The 22,905-nt window shown below is 46.0% G+C and overlaps 2 protein-coding genes across 4 annotated transcripts; both read right to left on the bottom strand.

Moving 5' to 3' along the window:
* Positions 1 to 1,335: 1,335 nt before the first annotated feature.
* Positions 1,336 to 2,655, bottom strand: LOC117125653 (putative nuclease HARBI1). Its single transcript, XM_033283338.1, has one exon. The coding sequence runs from the start codon at positions 2,653 to 2,655 to the stop codon at positions 1,336 to 1,338; it is 1,320 nt and encodes a 439-aa protein (XP_033139229.1).
* On the bottom strand, positions 1,620 to 6,647 carry LOC103848691 (glutathione S-transferase T3-like). 3 transcript variants are annotated; one of them, XM_033283339.1, is made up of 4 exons: positions 5,407 to 6,647; positions 5,206 to 5,295; positions 3,566 to 5,034; positions 1,620 to 3,486 (listed from the first exon to the last, which is right to left on the bottom strand). In XM_033283339.1, the coding sequence occupies exons 3-4, from the start codon at positions 4,760 to 4,762 to the stop codon at positions 3,232 to 3,234; spliced, it is 1,452 nt and encodes a 483-aa protein (XP_033139230.1). In that variant the 5' UTR covers positions 4,763 to 5,034; positions 5,206 to 5,295; positions 5,407 to 6,647; the 3' UTR covers positions 1,620 to 3,231. The 3 variants fall into 3 exon arrangements, 2 of the variants coding, with proteins under 2 accessions (XP_033139230.1, XP_033139231.1); XR_004453919.1 differs by having other exon boundaries at positions 1,620 to 2,677; positions 3,003 to 3,486; positions 3,566 to 6,647; XM_033283340.1 differs by having other exon boundaries at positions 3,286 to 3,486; positions 3,566 to 3,622; positions 3,736 to 6,647.
* Positions 6,648 to 22,905: the final 16,258 nt, after the last annotated feature.

The raw sequence follows: 22,905 nt of genomic DNA, 5'->3' as shown, positions 1-22,905 counted from the left end.
GGATGTCTTTAGACCAGAGACGCCCATGGACCTATCCGCACTGCCCCCAGCCATGCAAGTTAGCCAGAGTGGGTGACAAAAAGGCTGAGTTTGTGAAGAACATGCACCGCAAGTCAAGGAGACTTTGGAGAAGAAGGCTGAACGAACCGGATTAGCTCAACAAGGGGCGCACAGAAGTTATCTTCCAACCAGGCGACTGGGTGTGGCTCCACATGAGGCCAGAGCGGTTTCCGGAAGAGAGGAAGAGCAAATATCTCCACGAGGGGACGGACCTTCCGAGTGCGCGACCGAATCAATGACAATGTCTACCGGCTACAGCTGCCAAGTGAGTTCCAAGATTCTCGAACGTCAATGTGTCTGACTTGTCTCCTTATATTGCAGATGACGGAGATATTCTGAGGACAGAACCTATTCAAGAGGGAGGGGATGTTGTAGTACCCACGACTGAGGTTCCCATCATCCGCAAAGGTCCTACCACAAGGTCGGCTCAGGGGTATAAGAGCTGGATTTGCCAAAGCTGTCCAGGAATTGCTTGCACAGGACAAACCGGATTCAAGCACTATTGATCCAGGAGTTGTCTGACTTAAAGCTGGAAGACACCGGCGAACCATTGAGGTTCCAGACCCCTCCATTCAATCCAGTTCTCCTCCATCGGCCAGAATGAAGCCGGCCTGATCATTTCCACCTTCATACTCAATCCATCCAACCAACTTACTTCTGGTTCAGAGATATAGCCGACCATCAGAAGGAGTAGTATGTGGTTGTACTCTTTTTCCTTATCGGTTTTTGTCCCACAGGTTTTCCCGAAAGGTTTTAAGGAGGCAAACATGCAAGCATACTATGAGTTCTGATCCGGACATCTCAAACGCGACCGGTCTATTGTTTTTTCTTTAATTTATTTCGGTTGGGACTTTGGCCATTTGTCTAGGCCTTTTTATCTTTTAAAGTCCATTGTGGAACACCTATTTAAACCCTTGTAGTTGCCAATTTTCGGCTAAGTCTTTTTATGAAATCGTTTTTGCTTTAGCAAAGAAACCCTAAGAGCATCTTTATCCATAGAAACACAAATGAGGTCCTTAATGATTATTTAATGATATAAGTGTAGATAGTGGACTTAAGAAATCTAGTTAAGAAACTGTTCGATTTTGTGCCTCCAATGGTAGTTTCTTAATTAAGGGTTCTTAAAAAAAAATTATAATTTTTATTTTAAGATAAAATTTATTTATTACATAAAACATATTAAAAGATAACATTTTTAATATATGATTTAAAATAAAAACATAAAAACAAAGATTACTAAAATAAACGAGAATTTTTTGAAAGAAGCATCGGAGCTCAGTTGTTGTCGTCATCACGTCCCGATTTAAGCCATATATGTTCAACCAAATCAGCTTTGAGGCGTTGATGCATTTGTTTATCACGAATTCGAGTTCGAACACCCATCATATTGGCGATATTTGAAGGCATATCTGTAGAATACGTGAGATCGACATGTGAACTTCCACCGTCTTCTCCTTGTTGGAACTCTGAAATATTTAATTGAGCATATCCATCTCGTTCGTCTTCTACTATCATATTATGGAGTATGATACATGCTCTCATAATATTCCCAATTTTGACTTTATCCCAAAAAAGTGCTGGATTCTTAACAATGGCAAAACGAGCTTGCAAGACTCCAAAAGCACGCTCGACATCTTTTCGGACAGCTTCTTGACGTTGAGCGAATAAAACTGCTTTCGGACCTTGTGGTATTTGAATAGATTGGATAAAAGTTGCCCATTTCGGGTAAATCCCATCGGTGAGATAGTAAGCCAAATGATACTCTCTTCCATTGACGGAGTAAGTGACTTGTGGAGCTTGACCGTTTATTATGTCATCGAAAACAGGTGAGCGATCAAGAACATTAATATCATTTAAAGTACCTGGAGGTCCAAAAAATGCATGCCATATCCAGAGATCATATGAAGCAACCGCCTCTAAAACGATGGTTGGTTTACCCGAACCACGAGAATATTGCCCTTTCCATGCGGTGGGACAATTCTTCCACTCCCAATGCATACAGTCGATGCTTCCTATCATCCCGGGAAATCCACGCTGCTCACCAATATCAAGCAGACGTTGAAGATCAGCGGGTGTTGGTCTTCTTAGGTACTCTTCACCGAATAAATTTATTATTCCTTCGACAAACTTTTCCACACACGCCCGAGTTGTAGTTTCACCGAGCCGGAGGTATTCGTCGACCGTATCAGCCGCAGTACCATATGCCAAGACACGAATAGCTGCGGTACACTTTTGGAGTGTAGAGAGCCCAAGCCTTCCAAGACCATCTTTCTTTTGGCGAAAAAAATGAACTTCGTTGGAGAGTCGATCAACAATGTGCATGAACAATCGCCTGTTCATTCTAAATCGTCGTCGGAATAAATTTTCAGGATACGTTGGAGTATCACTGAAATAATCATTCCATAAACGTGTATGGCCTGCTTCACGGTTTCTTTCGATATAAACACGTTTTTTCCTTTCCCGCCTCTCTTCTTGTTGACCACTATAAGCAACGACAAGATTTTCGATCGTTTGATCAAAACGTTCATCAAAATATTGATCAAAAGCTTGATCAAAATCATCAGAATCATTATGATTACGAGAAGAAGATGCCATGCGTATGGACTAAACGTTTAACCTGCACCAATAAACATTTAAATAACTTTTAAATTATATCAAGCATGATTGCATAACATATTAATATGCGACTGACTCTAAATTTTTAAAGAAGCGTCTAATTACTATGTTTGATAACATCGCAAAATGCTATGTTTGATAACAACTCACATACACAATGCCATTTTCTTTAATATTTCAATACTTTATAAGCTTTGATACTTTAATACTTTATAAGCTTTAATACTTTAATACTTGATAACAACTCACATACAAAATGCTATGTAACTGATACGTAAATATGTATGTGTTGGATCCACTCTTACCGTATGTTGATATGTTGTTACCTGATGTAAGAAATGAGCTTGGTAGCTCTCTTTGGCAATATGATTTCTGGTGGCTCTCGTTTGGCAATATCAAGTAGGAAGACCAATGTATTGGTAGCTCTCGTTTGGCAACTCACATACACAATACACTCGTTTGGCAATATGATTTTTGACTTATCTCGAGCTGAAGTTTAAAAAAACTGAGAGTAGAAATGTGATAGAGGGGAACTGAATACATTCATTACAAAAGTCACAAAGAGTATCTCATTTTAAAGACAATGAGACTACAAAACAACAAACATATCACAAAGCTTCTTCCGTGACACAACAAAACAAGAAAACAATAGCTACTTCCGTGACACAACAAAACAAGAAAACAGTAGCTACTTCCGTGACACAACAAACCAACAACGACAGAGCAAGCTCTGACACAAGAAAACAACAAAACAGCATCCGCTTTTCCACGTCCGTGACACATAAGACCAGAAGACCACAATGCTCCACTCTGCGATGAACAGAAGCCATAAGAAAAAAACAATACAATACAAGACAAACAATACAATAAAAGAGAGAGATGTGCTCACCCTTCGGTAAGTGTTGCCGCCTGAAACAGAGCAACAACGAGACCTACACTGAGCCGCCTGATACAGAGCAAATGAGTAACATAAGCAATAGAACCAACATAAAACAGAAACAATGAGAACTACACTAAGTAAGAAGCAGAACTTGCCAAATAGGAAGTTAAGAAGCTTACCCAACATTTCTGAAAGAAGCTTCGTCTTTAAAGCTTCTTCAAAGTCAGAGAGAGGCTCTTTTTTGGCAATGAGAGTCTCAAGCAGGCCCATCCTGGACAATCTTTCTTTCACTTCCAAATCTTTCTCCTTAATTGCCCACAAGCTCTTTATCTCTGAGACATCCTTGAGGTCTTCATTGGTTCTCTTACCAATGCCTCGTTTTGATGCCTTAACACCAGGAGGACGTGGCTCACCATCATTGGGGGTTGCGTGAGAGCTTTCGGACTGAGCCCCATTGTCACACTTGCGTTTCTGCCTGCTTCCATCAAGCTTACTACTAGCTACTTCACACCATTTCTGGTCAAACCGCAGCTCCTCCCACGCATGTTGAAGATTGAATTTCAACTTGTGATCATTGTGGAAGATCTCGTGTGCCAGCTTAACTACATCGTTCTCATTCATTCCACTTGTCTTCTGTCTTGTTGCCGCCTCATAGGATCCAGAAAACTTGGAGACGAGATCGTTTATCTTCTGCCACCTCTGCTTGCACTGGATTGACTCTCGCTTTTCACCACCTTGCACCTTTGGACTAGCTGCAAAGTAAGCAGCTATCCGCTTCCAGAAAGCACCAGCTCGTTGCTCGTTGCCAACAACAGGGTCCTTGCTGGTGTTCAACCATGCGCTAATAAGCACAACATCCTCGGTGAGACCCCATTTCTTCCTCGATCGTCCCTCAGGTGGTGTCTCTTCACCATAGACAGGGACTTGTGGTGATCCGACCTCCCCACCATGCGAGAAACCATCATAACGAAAGGCTTGAGGAGGGACACAACCTTGTTGACTTGTAAGAAGGTTAACAAAATTGCCGGTCTCAGTATATGGATTTGTTGAATCCATAGAGCCAAATTTCGAAGAAGAGAGAAAAAAGAAGAAATGTGTTAGCAGACAATAGAAAGATAAGAATGCTTTCGAGAAGATGAAAATAAAGATAGAAGGAATCAGATTTAATATAGGAGAAGAGAATGGATTTATTACATGAGTTGACATGAATCTAACATATTTATTACCTATCTCACACTCCTAATACAACACTAAACGAAGCATTAAACCCTCTATCAACTACTTTCATCACACGCGGATTGAACACTAAACCACAACCTAACTCAGACAAACATTTAAACCTCTGTCAACTACTTTCCAGACAAGAGCAATAAAGAATATCTCAGACAAGCATTTAACCCTAACTCAGTGGAAAATTACCTCTATAATGGTCTCAGGTTGGGGTTGCGAAGACAGAAACAATGTCCTAGCCACAACACCTTCAGCCATCAAATAAAATCAATTAACAGAGATAGGTAACAAAACAACTCAATAAACAAAGCTCTTAACTTGATGTTATCTTCCAGCAAAAGTAAATCAGTAACTAGGCAATAACTTCAATCCGCTCCTAATTAAGCCTCAAACAAGAGTAATAAAGCATGAAACTTTACCTGGACGAAGGCCTTAAAGATCGTTTAGACCAAACAGTTTAAAAATTTGACTCTTGTTGTCTGATCGATCCAATCCTCATCATACCTCCCCTATTCAAAACCCAGAAACTGAATCGTTTAGACCAAACAATTTAAAAATTCAATTCTACAAAAACATGAGTGTGTTACAAAAAAAAGAAAAACATGAGTAATCGAAACTACCTTTGCTTAGATGGAGTGGTCGCCGGCATGCAATCAGAGAGGAAGCGAGAGAAGGAGGCGAGGAGATTGCGGTCGAACCGAGATCAGAGAAGGAGGCGATGAGATTGAGGCGGAGGATGGCTTCATCTGTTACGGATCGGACTGATAGCTTTCACGCGTTCTCCGGCGGAGATCAATAGAGAAGAGAGAAGAGAGAAGAGAGAAGAGAGACGGAGATCGCGAAGAGAGGAAGAAAAGAAAAACAAAATAAAACGTTTTTTTTAGAAGCTGACACGTGCCTTTACAAACCCTTCTCAAAACGGTTCCCAAATAACCAAATTAAGGATCGGTAACACCCATTTAATTTTCCTTTTGATTTAAATAAATAGCCCATTTAACATAGAACCCATTGAGAGAAACCAGGATAATGGTGCTCTAAGTCTTTCAGTTGTTTGAAACCATTGAGAGCAGCCATCTGACATATCAAAGAACCGATCCATTGTTCTTTGTTGAGTCCTTCGATCCATTCCATTCCTTCTCCGAATCTTGAGAGCGACATACATCCAGCAAGAGCTGGATCCATATCTATCCTTCCATCCGTCCTTGGCATATAATTGAGAGAGACACACGTCCAGCAACAGATTCCATCCGCCAAACTTCTCTTTTCTCTATCTTTTGTTCTAGATTTCATTCATCCATTCTATAAAACCCAAAAGAATCATATCTTGCTTATTTATCATTCATCCATTAGTCTCTCGGTTTCTCTTCTTGTTTCTATTGAAAACTCATAAAAGTTCATATCTGTTTTAGGTACAATCCCAAACAAGAGACGACCCGGCCGGTACCGTCCATCCGAGCCAAGGCTGAACCGCGGAACGGCCATCCGACCATCCGTCCGTCCATCCAATCCGACCATCCGTCCCGTGCCTACAACATTAGGACAAAAAGGCAAGCGTTCCATGGACAAGAAAGAAGGTTGAGGACGTAAGGAAACTTAGACTTAACCTTATAAGAGCAAAGAGACAGCTAAGACGAGTGAGACGGTAGCTTGACGAGATGGTGAAGTAGCTCGACCAGCTTAACGAAGCTAGGTTGAGTTCACTCCAGCTCAGCCACTACGAAGTCAGCTCAACTAGCTGGACTACTAGCTCACTCAGCTGAGTCAGCTGGGAGTCAGCTCATCTCAGCTAGACGGACCGTTCGGATTTTAGGCCGATGGTCCGGGTCCGGGTCAGTGGCGGGCTGGGAGGTCCGGCCATGAGGCCAAGGGCTGTTGGGTCTTTGGACAAGGCCGTGGGCTAAGTACAGGATGCTTGGGGCGTGGGTTGGGCTTTTGACCGACCCCAAACCCAATCAGAAAGGGCGAAGGGATGCAAGTGGCCGAAACGGCACAACCCTTTGCCGATGGTGCCCATTCGCTAGCAAGTCGTGCCTGTTCGTGGGGCAAGACTTACCCCATCATTTTCTATAAATATGGGGGCTCTCCTGTTGATTTCATTATCCAATTCCAGTGTAAAATACTCAGAGAAAAACGTAGAGAGAAAGAAAGAGAGAAAGAGAGAGTTGCGGCCAAGAGAAAGGTCGAGTGTGGTGGTGTTGTGTTCCGGCGACTCTGATCGTTTGGGAACTAACTCCGGTCAAGAATGGGAGATCAAGACAAGGAGAAGAGCATGGAGAACCCAGACGTGGTACACAAGGTATGTGATGGGCCGTGGCTCCATCAGACCGAACGGACGGTCCATGCGACCGCACCGCGACTCTACTTGGTTCCTAACTGAGCCGGACTGTCTCCCTTACCTGATCCAGGTATAAGGCCGGATAAGGTAAGGGAGTCCGTTGGGCCATTGAGCCGGACTTCATTGGCCGGTCGCACCTAGATTCTATCCGGTTAGACGGATTGGTCTTTGGGGACGATCCGGATCTGTTCGTGTGTTCTGTTTATCTATTCTGGACTATCTATCTCATTCTAAGTCAAGGGGTGGTTGGTTGAATGACTTAGGATACGGTAGATAGGTTCATACTTTTTATGAATATATGGACAGAGGTTTATCTAAGTTCTAGGGACCAAGCCAAGCATTGTAGAATCAATCCGTTCAATTCTCGGTTATGATTAATGCTTATCTGGTTGTGGTTTCAGGAACTAAGGATGGTTCTGGTCAAGCCACGGAGCCGTGAAGGCTCGGTCAGTGAGAGGCTGTGTAATGTGTGGTTAGATGATGCTAGGGATGAACTAGTGATTGTCTATGAAACCGTTAAGAAATTGTGTATTGGATCTCATGTTTCTAAGTAATACAAAGTTAACACATTATTATTACGCTGTGCAATCTGTTCCTTTGTTTATGAACCTCATATTCGAATATGACTTTGTAAATAAAAGACTTAAAATGAATCAAACAAGCAAGGAAATTAATAAGTAAATCTGTGGACTCCATTTGGTCGAGAGGCCAGGGTTCGGGTCTTACAGCCCATGTGGGCCAAAACACCCGAACAGTCCACGGGAAGGGTCAGCGTGCTGAGTCCAAGAACCAACGTGCTGATATGTGTACTGATTGACAGCCAAGGACGTCCTGTGTGTGCTGACGGACACACAGGGACACACACGGACAGCCACGGACGTCCTGTGTGTGCTGACGGACACACACGGATTTCCTGTGTGTGCTGACGGACACACACGGACGTCCTGTGTGTGCTGACTATCGCCCACGGACGTCCTGTGTTTACTGAACAGACAGCCCACGTGGGCCAAAATCACCCGAACAGTCCACGGGAAGGGCCAGAGTGCCGAGTCCAAGGACCAGCGTGCTGATATGTGTACTGATGGAGAGCCACGGACGTCCTGTGTGTGCTGCCGGACACACACAAACACACACGGACAGCCACAGACGTCCTGTGTGTGCTGACGGACAGCCATGGACAGCCACAGACGTCCTGTGTGTGCTGGCGGAAACCCACTGACGTCCTGTGTGTACTGAACAGACAGCCCACGTGGGCCAAAATCACCCAAACAGTCCACGGGAAGGGCCAGCGTGCGGAGTCCAAGGACCAGCGTGTTGATATGTGTACTGATGGACAGCCACGGACGTTCCGTGTGTGCTGACGGACACACACGGACAGCCACGGACGTCCTGTGTGTGCTGGCGGACACCCACGGACGTTATGTGTGTACTGAACAGACAGCCCACGTGGGCCAAAATCACCCAAACAGTCCACGGGAAGGGCCAGCGTGCTGAGTCCAAGGACCAACGTGCTGATATGTGTACTGATGGACAGCCACGGACATCCTGTGTGTGCTGACGGACACAGACGGACACACACGGACTCACACAGGCAGCCACGGACGTCCTGTTTGTGCTGGCGGACACCCACAGACGTCATGTCTGTACTGAACAGACAGCCCACGTGGGCCAAAATCACCCGAACAGTCCACGGGAAGGGTCAGCGTGCTGAGTCCAAGGACCAACGTGCTGATATGTGTACTGCTGGACAGCCACAGACATCATGTGTGTGCTGTCGGACACACACAGACAGCCACGGACGTCCTGTGTGTGCTGACGGACACACACGGACGTCCTGTATGTGCTGACGGACACTCACAGACGTCCTGTGTGTACTGAACAGACAGCCCACGTGGGCCAAAATCACCCGAACAGTCCACGGGAAGGGCCAGTGTGCTGATTTCAAGGACCAGCGTGCTGATATGTGTACTGATGGACAGCCACGGACGTCCTGTGTGTGCTGACGGACACACATGGACACACACGGACAGCCCCGGACGTCCTGTGTGTGCTGATGGACAGCCACGAACGTGGCGGACACCAACAGACGTCCTGTGTGTACTGAACAGACATCCCACGTGGGCCAAAATCACCCAAATGCGTCCAGCTCCTTTACACACACAAAACAACTCCCTTAGGTACTTAGTCATTCAGCCAACCATCCCCACAGACATAAGTAACCCTTGAGAAGTCTTCAAACAGCTAAGGACATGCATCTGGCCCTTACCGGCTCATGCACTGTCCCACATCCTTTTGCCTTATCAACTTATGATATCAAGTCCAGCTCATGGAATAACAACGCCCATCAGATCCTGAGTCAATCAACCAACCATCCCACATGACCCAGAACTGATGAGTCTTCACACGTACCTAACCGGCCATGGAACCATGTCCCAACGAAGCCGATCAGTCCTCCTCTTACCACTGGTGCATCCTTTGATCAATCAGATCAGACAGCTTGATCCATCACCTATGGATCAGGTCATCCATCCTTGCCAAAGATCAGATTACACACGGCCTTCTTTAGATAAACAAACCGGCCCCATACTTGTGGTCCATGCCATTTAGTACTGGCCTTACTCGCCTCCACGGCTTGCTGCTGGTTCCAAATGAATTGGACCTTGCACCCCACATGGTTCCTCATGTACTAGGATCCCCATGTGTCTCCTCCATGATTCGGATCATTGATTCACACCATGATCAGAACTAACACACACACCATGATCCACCATGGATCACTATCCAATGAGTGGCCTCTAACTTCCATCCCACATGGATGAGTTAGATCAACTAAGATCCGCCCCTTATCTCAGGGTCCTGGATCCTTAGTTTACATCACAACATATGGTCTTCAAGGGGCGTTCCATACTTGGCCTTAACCGCACCACAAAAGACAGAAACATAACCTTGAAAGTAAATATAAAATCAGTTACCTTATACATGATCTGATTAGATCAAGTGCCTTTCCTTATTATGTTCGGCCATGCTCCTCCAGTGCACGCCTCTATCAATCCTTATCACATACCTCCTGTATTTATAAGATCCATTCATGGGTCGCACCCCTGATCCCTTCCATGGAACTTCCATGAAACCAGTTTCTACACTGCATCCACCTTCAAGGCTATTCATGCCATTGTGAGGGAAGTCCGGCCTTCTCCCTTCTCTCTTGGGTATTTGCGTGTGTTCCCAAGATACGGGGGAAACCTAGGACGTGTTCATCCGTGGTGAAAACCTACCACAGGGTCGTTCATAACTCCCCTTGCACTTCCATGAAACTGCCATCCCACACACCTCTCTCCTTAAGGCTGTCTTGGCCTTTGGGAATGAATTCCGGTCATCTACATTCTTTCCTCACCATTTGCGTGTGTTCTCAGGCCCTGTAGGATGCTTTTGGTGATAATATCACGGATCAAAACCACCAGAAAGTCGTTCATAACTTCCCCCCTTGATCTCTCCCAAAACTGCCTCTTTATGACCTTCACATCACCATGGGTCTTGGATTGGGAATCCGACCAACTCTCTGTCTTTTCTCTGTGTTTCTTTGTGTTTCAGGGTGTAGGAGGAAGCCCTGCCTGCAAAGGCACGGACTTGCCTGCCTTTTATAGAAGAAGGGACAGTTACCTTTCCAAAGGTTGCACCCTTTCGGTATCATTTCTGGCCATTGATTTAATCAATGGTCCAGATCATACCCATTCGCCTCAGGCAGTTTCCAGACGCCCTGGGCTTGCCAATCCACTCCTGGACAAGTCCAAACAAGCCCACACGGATTGCCCAAGCTCCTGGCTCAATCCCAAGAGCCAACCAGCCCATCGGTACACCCGGGTCGCCCACATGGCCCGACCACTGTCCAGACCCGGCCCAACTGCCCATGACTTGAACACTCAGTCCAGCTGAGTTGAGCTGATCTCCAGCTGACCCAGCTGAGTGAGATAGACCATCCAGCCCAGGGAGCTGACCTACACTTCAGTGAGCTACATTGAGCTGCACTACACTTCACCTAGCTGGTCGAACTTGCTTACTGCATCGCCCAACTGTTATACACTGTGTCCAGCTTGCTTCCTTTATCTTCTTCAATTCTTCTAAGTCCCTTGGTCTATTTCCAGACCTATACTTAGTTCTCCCATGATCCATTCTGATCACCCACTTCAATCGAGCTTCACCTGGATCTCGTCCAGCTACCAGCTCGCTTGTCCAGCTCCTTTGAGCTTGCATCTTCCTTATTTTGGTTAAGTTCCAGCTACCTGATTCCCTTAACCATGTTTTGGACCATGACACGCTTGTCTTTAGGTCATGTGACTGTGGGAACCGAAATTCGCACTGTCGATTTCCGTTTAAATAAGGAAACTAGGAAAACCCTAATTTCCCAGAGGACCCGGATATCTGCTAATTACCACACGTCAAGCAATCAGAACACGAGAATAACAACGATAAAGTATAAGAAATCGAAGAAGAGAGCAAAGAAGATCTTATTTCCGAATTTGCGTATGAGCGTTTACAACAAGGTATAAGCCTGGGCTCGAGAGCTGTCGGCGAAATTCCTAGTTCTAGCAACCCTAAGACGGCTAAACCTAATTGAGTCGCAGCTCGAAATAACAAAAACGGAAAAATGCCTAAATTGCTCTAAGTGCTAAGTTTGCTCTGAAAAAGTTCTCCTCCATGCTCCTCGCCCATGACTCCTTATATACTAGCTCCAAGGTCGGTTTACGCTTTTACTCTTCTGCCCTTAAGCCGTCATAGCATAAAAATGGAGATATTCCATTTTTCCCGATCTTCACAATTATCTTCAAAACTTCCGTATTTATCCGCGGAAACTTGAAATTTATCCTTCCTTGTGGACCAAGCATAAACCGTGTTGTGGTTTACGGGCTTTTGGTTAAGAAATCGTAGGATGGGCCTCGAGTCGTGTTTTAGGTCCCTTTGGGCCGTCTTCCGACTTGACACGTTTACTACGAGTTCTTTTGATAAAGAACGAATTTTCCGCGGTTTTTAATTCGCAAAGTCTGATCGATGATTTAGAATAGCGGAAAGCATGGACTGAGCTTGCTACGGTCTTCGGGAGATGGCATTTGAAGGTTTGACGAGAATGCATGGACTGATGTTGTATCGATGTTCGGAAGAGCTCGATCGCTATGCAACGACCGAACTTTGGCTCAAGCCCGGTCGCTATGTAGCGACCAAGCTTTGGTTCGAACTCGGTCGCTACGTAGCGACCGAGCTTTGGCTCGAGCTCGGTCGCTATGTAGCGACCAAGCGGGACGAGCACTCGGTCGCTACGTAGCGACTGAGCGGAACGATTGCTCGGTCGCAACGTAGCGACCGAGCTTTGCCTCGAACTTGGTCGCTATGTAGCGACCGATCGGGTCGGATGTTCGGTCACTTCGTAGCGACCGGCATCGGCTCGGACTTGGTTGCAACGTAGCAACCGGACAGCGTGTATGTGCGGTAGTTACGCAACGACCGAGCTTGGTTCGTTTGCTTTTGAATCTTCAAGGATACTTCTTCGTAAAAACTTCGTATTGGCTATCATTTTTTTACAAAAATTATATCTTTATTTTTACTATCTCTTTCGAAAATACGATCTCCGAGGATTTTTGGGTGGTAATTCCGTCGTGACTGTTTTTGACCCCAACAGTTAGCCCCCCAGCCCGTTAGGATCATGCATCGTAGGATCCTAGCGTGCGGTTAGGCATGTTTGGCAAGTTAGGCGTGTTGGATGGAATTAATATCCGAAAGTCCAAGCTTGAATAGTAAATCCTCATGCCTATAAGAAGGGATGTAACTTGTTTCATAATTTTTTCACTTTCTTGTCTTTCTCTAAGATCTTTTTTAAGAAAAACTTTCTTTCTTTCTCTCCACCCTTTTCCTCTATTTTCTCAAGAGAAGTGTAAAAATGTCGAGCAAGAAAAAGATTGCGAAAAAAGGGTCTTCATCCGCGAGTGCTTACGAAGAGCTCATTGTTCCGAAGATGGAGTTCGTGCCTCACCCGGTACATCCCGCCGAGAACGAGGCATGGTGGGTTGCGCATTATGGTTTGATGACTCCTCCCAAAGAGAAGTCGTTCCCGGTCCTGATCCATCGTGGAGTCGAGAAAGGGGATGCTAGCAGGAGTACCGACGAGTTTTTTGCGATCATGCGATCGTTCTACCATATCCCGGATGCTGTGGAGTTCCGGGTTCCCTATCCCGAAGAGTGTGCTAACAGCCCCCCAGAGGGTTACTTCACTTGCTACGAGGCATTCGTAGTACGTTGTCGCTTATGGTTCCCAATCCCCGAAATCCTCGTCCGAGTGTTGGACCGTTTCGAGGTTGCGATAAGCCAGTTGACTCCTCTCGCCATTCAGCATCTTATTGGGATCCTGATCCTGAGCTACGAGCATGGCCTTTCCCTTTCCGTCGATCATTTTGAAGCGCTTTTGAGGCTTCAACTCATCAAAGATACGCTGGTCCCTCGGAACTTTATGTCAGTGGTTAAGAAGTTCATTTCGAACTTCAACTCGTAGAAGAAGTTTTTTTTCTTTGTTCGTACACTACAAGAAAATCAGTAATTTCTGACCGTCATATCCGTTGGAAAACGATCGAAAATGGCCTGTTCTGACAGATCTATATGGTCAGAAATTTTTAAGCGGTCAGAAACGGTCAGAAATATCTGACCGAAAACCGACGAATTTTTACGGTCGGAAATTTCCGACGGAATTCCGTCAGAAATGTCGGTCAGAAACTTCTGACCATAATTGCGGTCAGAAACTTTTGACGGTAACAGCGGTCAGAAAGTTTTGACGGAAGATACGGTCAGAAAGTTTTGACGGATATTTCGGTCAGAAAGTTTTGACGGGTACTTCGGTCGGATATTTCTGACAGGTGCATCGGTCAGAAACGTTTATTTCGGTTGGGATTATAAAATACTGAAATGGTAGTTCGATTTTGAATTTTAAAAGTCAAATTTTTATAAAAGATTTGCAAAGTTAAAAACAAACATACATCGATAAAGTAATTAATTTACTAGTCATAGATTGTACAAACATACCAAAGTGATTAATCACACACATACCAAAAACCGTTGGCAAAGTTCCAGCACGTAAAAAAAAAACCAAAGTTCCTTACTAGAAACATCGATCGTCGGGGCTTTGGGTTGCAGGGTCCGGCTGGGTTTGAGTTGCAGAGAACTGCTCGGGTAAAGGTTGGAAATGAAAGCTGTCACGCTACGAAGCTGTTCCTCAATAGCTTGACGTTTTGACCTGTAAGACCCGATCCTGGATTCCCCAATCCAACCAGACCGCGGCCTCACCAAACAATGCAACCAGTTTCATTTACATATTCAGAGTTTTGAGGTTCCAACATTCACACTTAAACAATCCAACATCGACTAGGGCAAATAGATATTTCATAGATATTAACCAAGGTTCATACATCATTCATCATCCTAATAAATAGATCACACACTAGAATCGCATAAGTTCACAAGTTGCACAATAGGCTACAATAATTACACAATTTTCAGAATCAACCCAATCACCACACATCTTCCCATGGCCGCGGTCCTCATGGTCCCTTACCACGGTCCATTTCTGGTCCTGGATCCAACACAAACAAACACACAATCACAAGGTTAGATTACAAAACAAGAATCAGTTCACATTGCATGGTCGGATCCAATCTAGTCAAGAACAATCATCAAAAAGGTCAAATCTGACCCCTTTAAAAAGAGATCCAAATACCAAATAAAATTCATGATAAATCATGACAATTCAGAAGAAAAATATTCCCATAATCAGATTCAAAAGAACCGGCTCAGATCATAGTGATCTCGGCCATGAACAGCCCACACAAGAACAAGGGGCTTTCATGGGGATTTGATCAGGCCAAGGCCTTAAGATCGATAGATCCTTCCCTGTAATATCATAAAACAATCCATAGTACAATATATATAAAGAAAACAGAGTAGAAGAAGTCAGAGTAAGGAGTGGCCAATCGATCCAAACCGGCCAGACTCACACGGCTATCATCCGTGGCCTTGTCCGGTTACTCTTGGCCACACCTCTCACCTTAGGAGTTCGGTCTCCAGGGGCGACTTCCTTCTCTTTCTCCTTTGCCTTCTCCTTGTCTTTCTGCCTCAAATCCATCCTCTTGATCACACGCCCAAACACACCAGGAACACTCAAGAACAATCTCTTGGATCAAATCGGCCAATCCAAGGTTTGTGTCTCTCTTTCTCTCTTGAATTTTCTCTGTATTTCTCTCTGTGTGAAAGTGAGTAAAAATCGACCAGAATGGCAGAAATGAGAGAGAGAGGACGACTTAAACTGTCCCCAACCGCCTGGGCGAACAGTTACCAAAAATCACATCCCTTCTTCCCAAAACCGTCCCATAACCGCCCATTGGCGGTTTCTCCCCTTTTCTTCCTTTGACAAATCGATCACTGAGCCTCAGCTCACACTCTGGAAGCTTGCCCACTCCCTGTCCCAAGCCTAAGACCAATTTGGTCGAACCGTCCTGCACCCGGACCATCGGCTCGCCCAGTAACCGTCCCGGACTCGTCCACACTGATCCGAACCAGAACGCACCGTTCACCGGATTGAGCTGACCTCCAGCTGTTCCCAGCTGAGTGAGCTAGTCCACCAGCTCCTGTCAGCTGAACAGATCATGGTGAACTGAATACCAGCTGAACCGAGCTGATTGAACTCAAACCAACACTCGTCCAGCTCCCTAAACACTCACTCAACTCCTTTACCCTTGTTTCCATCGTATCCTGGTTAAGCCTCAGCTGACTGATGCCCTTAACCTTCATTCAGGGCCATGATACGCTTGTCTCAAGGTCTAATGACCTGACTGGTGCGTCTCCCCGCACCATGGCCCGTCCGGGCGATCCTATCTAGGATCGGGGACATGACAAGTCTCCCCCACTAACTTGGGATTCGTCCTCGAATCCATGTTAAGTGTTTCCTCAGGAAGAAATTGTCTGTACCAATCCGGATACATAGCTTTCATTTTTGCTTCTGTTTCCCAAGTGATGAGGTCTTTACCGTTGTAATCCCACACCACTTTGATCATGGGAACTGTCTTCTTTCTCATAGCTTTCTCTGACCGATCCACAATCCGAACCGGCAAGGTTTCCAAAGCCAGGTCCTTACCAACGTCAGCAGGAATCTCGGGCAAGACAATGTCTTGTTCAGACAAGCATTTCCGGAGTTTGGATACATGGAACACATTGTGGTATGCATCCATTGCTGATGGCAAGTCCAAGTTGTATGCCACTGCACCCACTCTCTCTATGATCCTGAATGGACCCAAGTACCTAGGATCCAGTTTCTTTCGTCCAGAAACCCTGGTCCTACCCTTAAAGGTAATCATCTTGAGATACACCAGGTCATTGACCTCAAACTCAAGATGTTTCCTACGCTTGTCTGCATAGCTCTTTTGGCGGTCTTGCGCCTCTTTCATCTTCTCTTTGACCATCCTGATCTTCTCAGTGGTCTGTTCTACAATCTCAGGACCCAACATGCTACGCTCCCCCACTTGGGTCCAGCATAGGGGTGTCCTGCACGGCCTACCATACAAAGCCTCATATGGCGACATACCAATGCTTGTATGGAAGCTGTTGTTGTAAGCAAACTCCACTAAGGGTAAGTGTTTTTCCCAAGACTCTCCCCAGTCTAACACACACGCCCTGAGCATATCCTCCAAGGTTTGGATTGTCCTTTCAGACTACCCATCCGTCTGAGGATGATAAGATGTGCTCATATTCACTCTGGTTCCCAAGGCCTTTTGGAAAGCCTGCCAGAAATAAGATGTAAATCTTGGATCCCTGTCCGAGACAATGCTTGCTGGAACACCATGCAACCTCACTACCTCGTCTAGGTACACTTGCACAATCCGGTCGACCCCATCCCCTTTCTTGATAGGCAGGAAATGAGCCGACTTGGTCAGCCGATCAACCACAACCCATACTGCATCTTTCTTATTCCTGGTCGTGGGAAACCCAGTCATAAAATCCATTGTGATGTGATCCCATTTCCATTCTGGTATGGGTAGGTTCTGAAGTAGACCACTGGGAACCTGATGTTCTGCCTTCACCAGTTGACAAGTGGGACACTTAGCCACCCACTCTGCAACATCAGATTTCATCCTCACCCAATGGTAGTACCTTTTCAGATCCCTATACATCTTGTTCAGTCCAGGATGAACTGAAAACTTAGACTTATGAGCCTGTCTCATAATCTCTTCTTTGAGTTCCTTATCATTAGGAACACTGACCCTCCCATTGACCAAGATGGTACCATTGTCAGTTGTCTGGTACTCGGTCTTGTCATTGGCGGCTACCTTCTTTAGATTTTCATCCAGGCCCTGTGCTTGCCTGATCCTGGTCAGGAGATCGGCCTGGTTCACTGCCTCCAACCCCAATGGCTCATCTGAACCAACCAAGGTGTTGAGGTTCAAGGACCTGATCATCCCTTCCAGTTCATCCGCCTCCCTCTCAGATGACACTTCAGCCCTTCTGCGGCTCAAAGCATCAGCCACTAGGTTAGCTTTCCCAGGATGATAAGCTATGTCCAGATCATAATCTGCAACAAACTCCATCCACCTCCTCTGCCTTAAGTTTAACTCAGGCTGAGTGAATATGTACTTCAAGCTCTTATGGTCTGTGAGTATTTGCACCCTGGCACCATAAAGATATGATCTCCATATCTTTAATGCAAATACTACTGCAGCCATCTCCAAATCATGGGTCGGATAGTTACCCTCATGCTTCCTTAACTGTCGGGAAGCATAGGCTATCACCTTCCCATGTTGTGTCAAAACACAACCAAGACCGGTTATGGATGCATCCGTATACACCACATAAGGCTGATCAGCCTCAGGCAACACCAGGACAGGTGCATTAGTCAACATGTTCTTGAGTGCTGCAAAACTTTTCGCACACTCCTCAGACCATGTGAACCTCACGTCCTTGCCTGTCAGCTTAGTCATAGGTTGAGCTATGCTCGAGAACCCCTTGACATATTTCCTGTAATAACCAGCCAACCCTAAGAAGCTTCTAACTTCCGTAGCATTCTTTGGCTGTGGCCATTCCTGGATACATTTGATCTTATCTTGATCCACTGAGACTCCTTTATCAGACACCACATGTCCAAGGAACCCAATGCTCTTCTGCCAGAAACTACACTTGCTTAGCTTAGCAAAGAGCTTCTGTTCTCTCAGGCGGCCCAACACCGCCCTAAGGTGTCTTTCATGGTCCTCCTTTGTCTTGGAATACACGAGTATATCATCAATGAAGATGATCACAAACTCGTCCAAGTATTCCCTGAAGATGTCGTTCATCATCTTCATGAATGCAGCAGGTGCATTGGTCAGTCCGAACGGCATAACCACAAACTCATAGTGGCCATACCTAGTTCGGAACGCTGTCTTCCTTACATCATCTGGTGCAATGGGGATCTGATGATACCCAGAGGCCAAGTCAATCTTGGAGAACCACTTGGCTCCACGGAGTTGATCCAACAACTCATCAACAGTCACCCTGTTCAAACCCCTATAATCAATGCACAACCTAAAGCTACCATCCTTTTTCTTAACAAATAGGACTGGTGCTCCCCAAGGTGATACACTAGGGCGTATGAACCCCTTCTCAAGCAACTCCTCAAGTTGCTTCTTCAGCTCTGCCATCTCAGCTGGTGCCATTCTATATGGACTTTTTGATAATGGGGCCGTTCCAGGTTCCAATTCAATGATGAATGGGTCAGCCCTATCAGGGGGAATGCCCTGTAGTGCCCCAAACACATCCTGAAATTCCCGAACCAACGGTATACCCTCTGGGTCACAGGCCCCTACAACCTCATCAGTGTAAATGGTAGCCAAAAAGGCCTCACAACCATTTCCAAGCATCCGTTCTACTTGGACTGCTGAAACCACCAAACTACAAGAGGTTGGCTTGATTCCTTGGTACTTAATCGGGGGTCCAAACTCGTTCTCAAGTTGCACCCTTCCCCGGTGACAATCTAGAGTTGCCCGATACTTTCCCAACCAGTCCATGCCCAAGATAACTTCATGATGCTTGAGGGGGACAACAATCAGATCTATAGGCATCGGCCTATCCAAGATCACCACAGGGATGTCCTTAACCAGACCGAGTGAGTTCATAACTTGCCCTCCGGCCGCACTCACTCGTTCAGGACCATCCCATGTTCCATACTGGAACAAACCTTTTCCTATCATACTTGGACTCACAAAACTATGTGTAGCTCCAGTATCAAATAATGTGTGTGTTTCCACACCACCAATACTTAAGGTCCCTACACAAGACCCATCAAAGTATATCTATCCATCCTAGGTTCCATACCATGCAATTCTACTGGAATTGTAAAAGTAGTAGTCTAGAATGTTACCAGTGATCGCTTGGAAAGGCTGAGTCCCATCCACATCCTTGGATAGCTCATACACACGAGGTGTTGAGGTCTGGCCTCGTCCCTGGACTGGCCTGCTAGCCTCTCCACGTCCCTTACTTTGGTTGCCTTGCAACTTAGGGCAATCCCTGCGGTAGTGGCCCTTCTGGCCGCAGTGGTGACAGGTCCTGGACTCACCCAACGGGCTTGGACAATCCTTGGCTGAGTGATCCATCTTACCACATCGAGTACAGGCACCCATGGCCTTCCAGCACTCTCCACCGTGGTATCGACCACACTTAGGGCACTCTGACCTACCACTTGAGGTTTTACCCTCCTCGGTCGAGTCCCTCTTCCTCTTCTTGTCACCACTCTGACCCGAGGATACCACCAAACTCTTCAGCTTCTGCTTACCCTCCTCGGTGAGGTTGGTCTCCAGCAAGGCCATCCTCTCAACCAACTCAGAAACCGTGTGGAACTTACAAACAGAACAGTAGGTTCGAAGTTCCACCCTTAGGCCTCGGATGAACCTTCGGACTTGAACCTTCTCATCCTCCAGTTCTCTTCCCACATACCTCCTGAGTCGGTTGAACTCTTCTTCATACTCACGAACAGTCCTCCGTCCCTGAGTCAAGTCCAGGAACTTGGACTCCAAACGATCCCACGCCTCAGCAGGAAAGTACTTATGGTTGAACTCAACCTCAAAGTCAGCAAAGTGCTCAATGGTACCATTGGTACGCTTGTCCAAAGCTAACCACCAATTATGTGCATCTCCCTCCAGGAAGTGTACTGCTATGTCCTTCTGGTAATCCTCAGGACATCGTGTGGACTTGAAGTTTCGAACCAACCTGGTTCTCCACTCGTCCGCCTCCATAGGATCAACACTTCCAGCAAAGTGTTTGGTTCCCAACTTGGAGATATGCTCCAGCACCTTCAGGTAGTCCATACCATGCACTGGCCTGACCGGTGGGTCTATCTCAATCACCTCAGCCACACGGCTAGCACCAACATCAGCCACTCCAGCAGCAACCCAAACCGGGGGATTAGCCTGTCCCACGGACGAGTTCACCAATGGTGTGAACGCCTGTGTCAAGGAGGCTATCTGAGCTCCCATGATCTGCATAGCCTCCACCAAGCCCCTTATGGTCGGCTCAATGACCTCCTCGGCACCAGTGACCCGAACATTGTTTGCATCAACATTCTGGCCACTCCCAGCACCAACGTTGGACGACCCAGTATCGTCTCCATGGACTTGCTCTTGCTGCTCGTCCACATTAGTTTCATTAACCTCAGTAGGAAGAGTTGGACCCACTGGAAGTCCGGTTGCATTGTCCACCTGCTCCACCAGAGCGGGTAGCACTGTGGTTGGAATGGTTCCAGCTGGTAACACTCCGGTCTGTTCAGCACCATCCTGCCCCACTGCTCCAGACGCTCCAGTTGCCTCCTTTCCTTTCCGAGATTTATACCTTCTTGTACCCTTAGGAGTTACAAACACAAACAAAAGGTTAGTCCACAACTGAACACACAACCTCAATCACTCCTAAGTTAATCAGTACAAAAGATTACTTAGAACCCAACAATCTCACCATGAGTCCAAACGGCCAAGTGTGTGGTGAACCAATAACCCAACAAATCCTAGAATCAAGAAGGCTCTGATACCAACTTGTAAGACCCGATCCTGGATTCCCCAATCCAACCAGACCGCGGCCTCACCAAACAATGCAACCAGTTTCATTTACATATTCTAGTTCAAGTGTTAAATAATTCTAAGTCTTTTTCAGAGTTTTGAGTTTCCAACATTCACACTTAAACAATCCAACATCGACTAGGGCAAATAGATATTTCATAGATAATAACCAAGGTTCATACATCATTCATCATCCTAATAAATAGATCACACACTAGAATCGCATAAGTTCACAAGTTGCACAATAGGCTACAATAATTACACAATTTTCAGAATCAACCCAATCACCACACATCTTCCCATGGCCGCGGTCCTCATGGTGCTTTTCCCTTACCACGGTCCATTTCTGGTCCTGGATCCAACACAAACAAACACACAATCACAAGGTTAGATTACAAAACAAGAATCAGTTCACATTGCATGGTCGGATCCAATCTAGTCAAGAACAATCATCAAAAATGTCAAATCTGACCCCTTTAAAAAGAGATCCAAATACCAAATAAAATTCATGATAAATCATGACAATTCAGAAGAAAAATATTCCCATAATCAGATTCAAAAGAACTGGCTCAGATCATAGTGATCTCGGCCATGAACAGCCCACACAAGAACAAGGGGCTTTCATGGGGATTTGATCAGGCCAAGGCCTTAAGATCGATAGATCCTTCCCTGTAATATCATAAAACAATCCATAGTACAATATATATGAAGAAAACAGAGTAGAAGAAGTCAGAGTAAGGAGTGGCCAATCGATCCAAACCGGCCAGACTCACACGGCCATCATCCGCGGCCTTCTCCGGTTACTCTTGGCCACACCTCTCACCTTAGGAGTTCGGTCTCCAGGGGCGACTTCTTCTCTTTCTCCTTTGCCTTCTCCTTGTATTTCTGCCTCAAATCCATCCTCTTGATCACACGCCCAAACACACCAGGAACACTCCAGAACAATCTCTTGGATCAAATCGGCCAATCCAAGGTTTGTGTCTCTCTTTCTCTCTTGAATTTTCTCTGTGTTTCTCTCTGTGTGAAAGTGAGTAAAAATCGACCAGAATGGCAGAAATGAGAGAGAGAGGACGACTTAAACTGTCCCCAACCGCCTGGGTGAACAGTTACCAAAAATCACATCCCTTCTTCCCAAAACCGTCCCATAACCATCCCATAACCGCCCATTGGCGGTTTCTCCCCTTTTCTTCCTTTGACAAATCGATCACTGAGCCTCAGCTCACACTCTGGAAGCTTGCCCACTCCCTGTCCCAAGCCTAAGACCAATTTGGTCGAACCGTCCTGCACCCGGACACCCGGCTCGCCCAGTAACCGTCCCGGACTCGTCCACACTGATCCGAACCAGAACGCACCGTTCACCGGATTGAGCTGACCTCCAGCTGTTCCCAGCTGAGTGAGCTAGTCCACCAGCTCCTGTGAGCTGAACAGATCATGGTGAACTGAATACCAGCTGAACCGAGCTGATTGAACTCAAACCAACACTCGTCCAGCTGCCTAAACACTCACTCAACTCCTTTACCCTTGTTTCCATCGTATCCTGGTTAAGCCTCAGCTGACTGATGCCCTTAACCTTCATTCAGGGCCATGATACGCTTGTCTCAAGGTCCAATGACCTGACTGGTGCGTGATGAGATCCTAGGATGATGCTCTGGAACAGATGGGATAATCCTTGCAGAAACGAA

The sequence above is a fragment of the Brassica rapa genome, unplaced genomic scaffold (assembly GCF_000309985.2).
Source record: "Brassica rapa cultivar Chiifu-401-42 unplaced genomic scaffold, CAAS_Brap_v3.01 Scaffold0561, whole genome shotgun sequence".
In the NCBI taxonomy this organism is placed as follows: domain Eukaryota; kingdom Viridiplantae; phylum Streptophyta; class Magnoliopsida; order Brassicales; family Brassicaceae; genus Brassica; species Brassica rapa.
The sequence above is the reverse complement of the archived record's forward strand: the minus strand, read 5'-3'. Positions and strand labels throughout refer to the sequence as shown.

Coding starts and splice junctions, on each gene's coding strand:
- LOC117125653 (XM_033283338.1), bottom strand. CDS start 2,655: ATGGCATCTTCTTCTCGTAATCATAATGATTCTGATGATTTTGATCAA.
- LOC103848691 (XM_033283339.1), bottom strand. CDS start 4,762: ATGTCAACTCATGTAATAAATCCATTCTCTTCTCCTATATTAAATCTG. Junction 3,487..3,565: donor GCGGCAACACTTACCGAAGG/GTGAGCACATCT, acceptor TGTTCATCGCAG/AGTGGAGCATTGTGGTCTTC.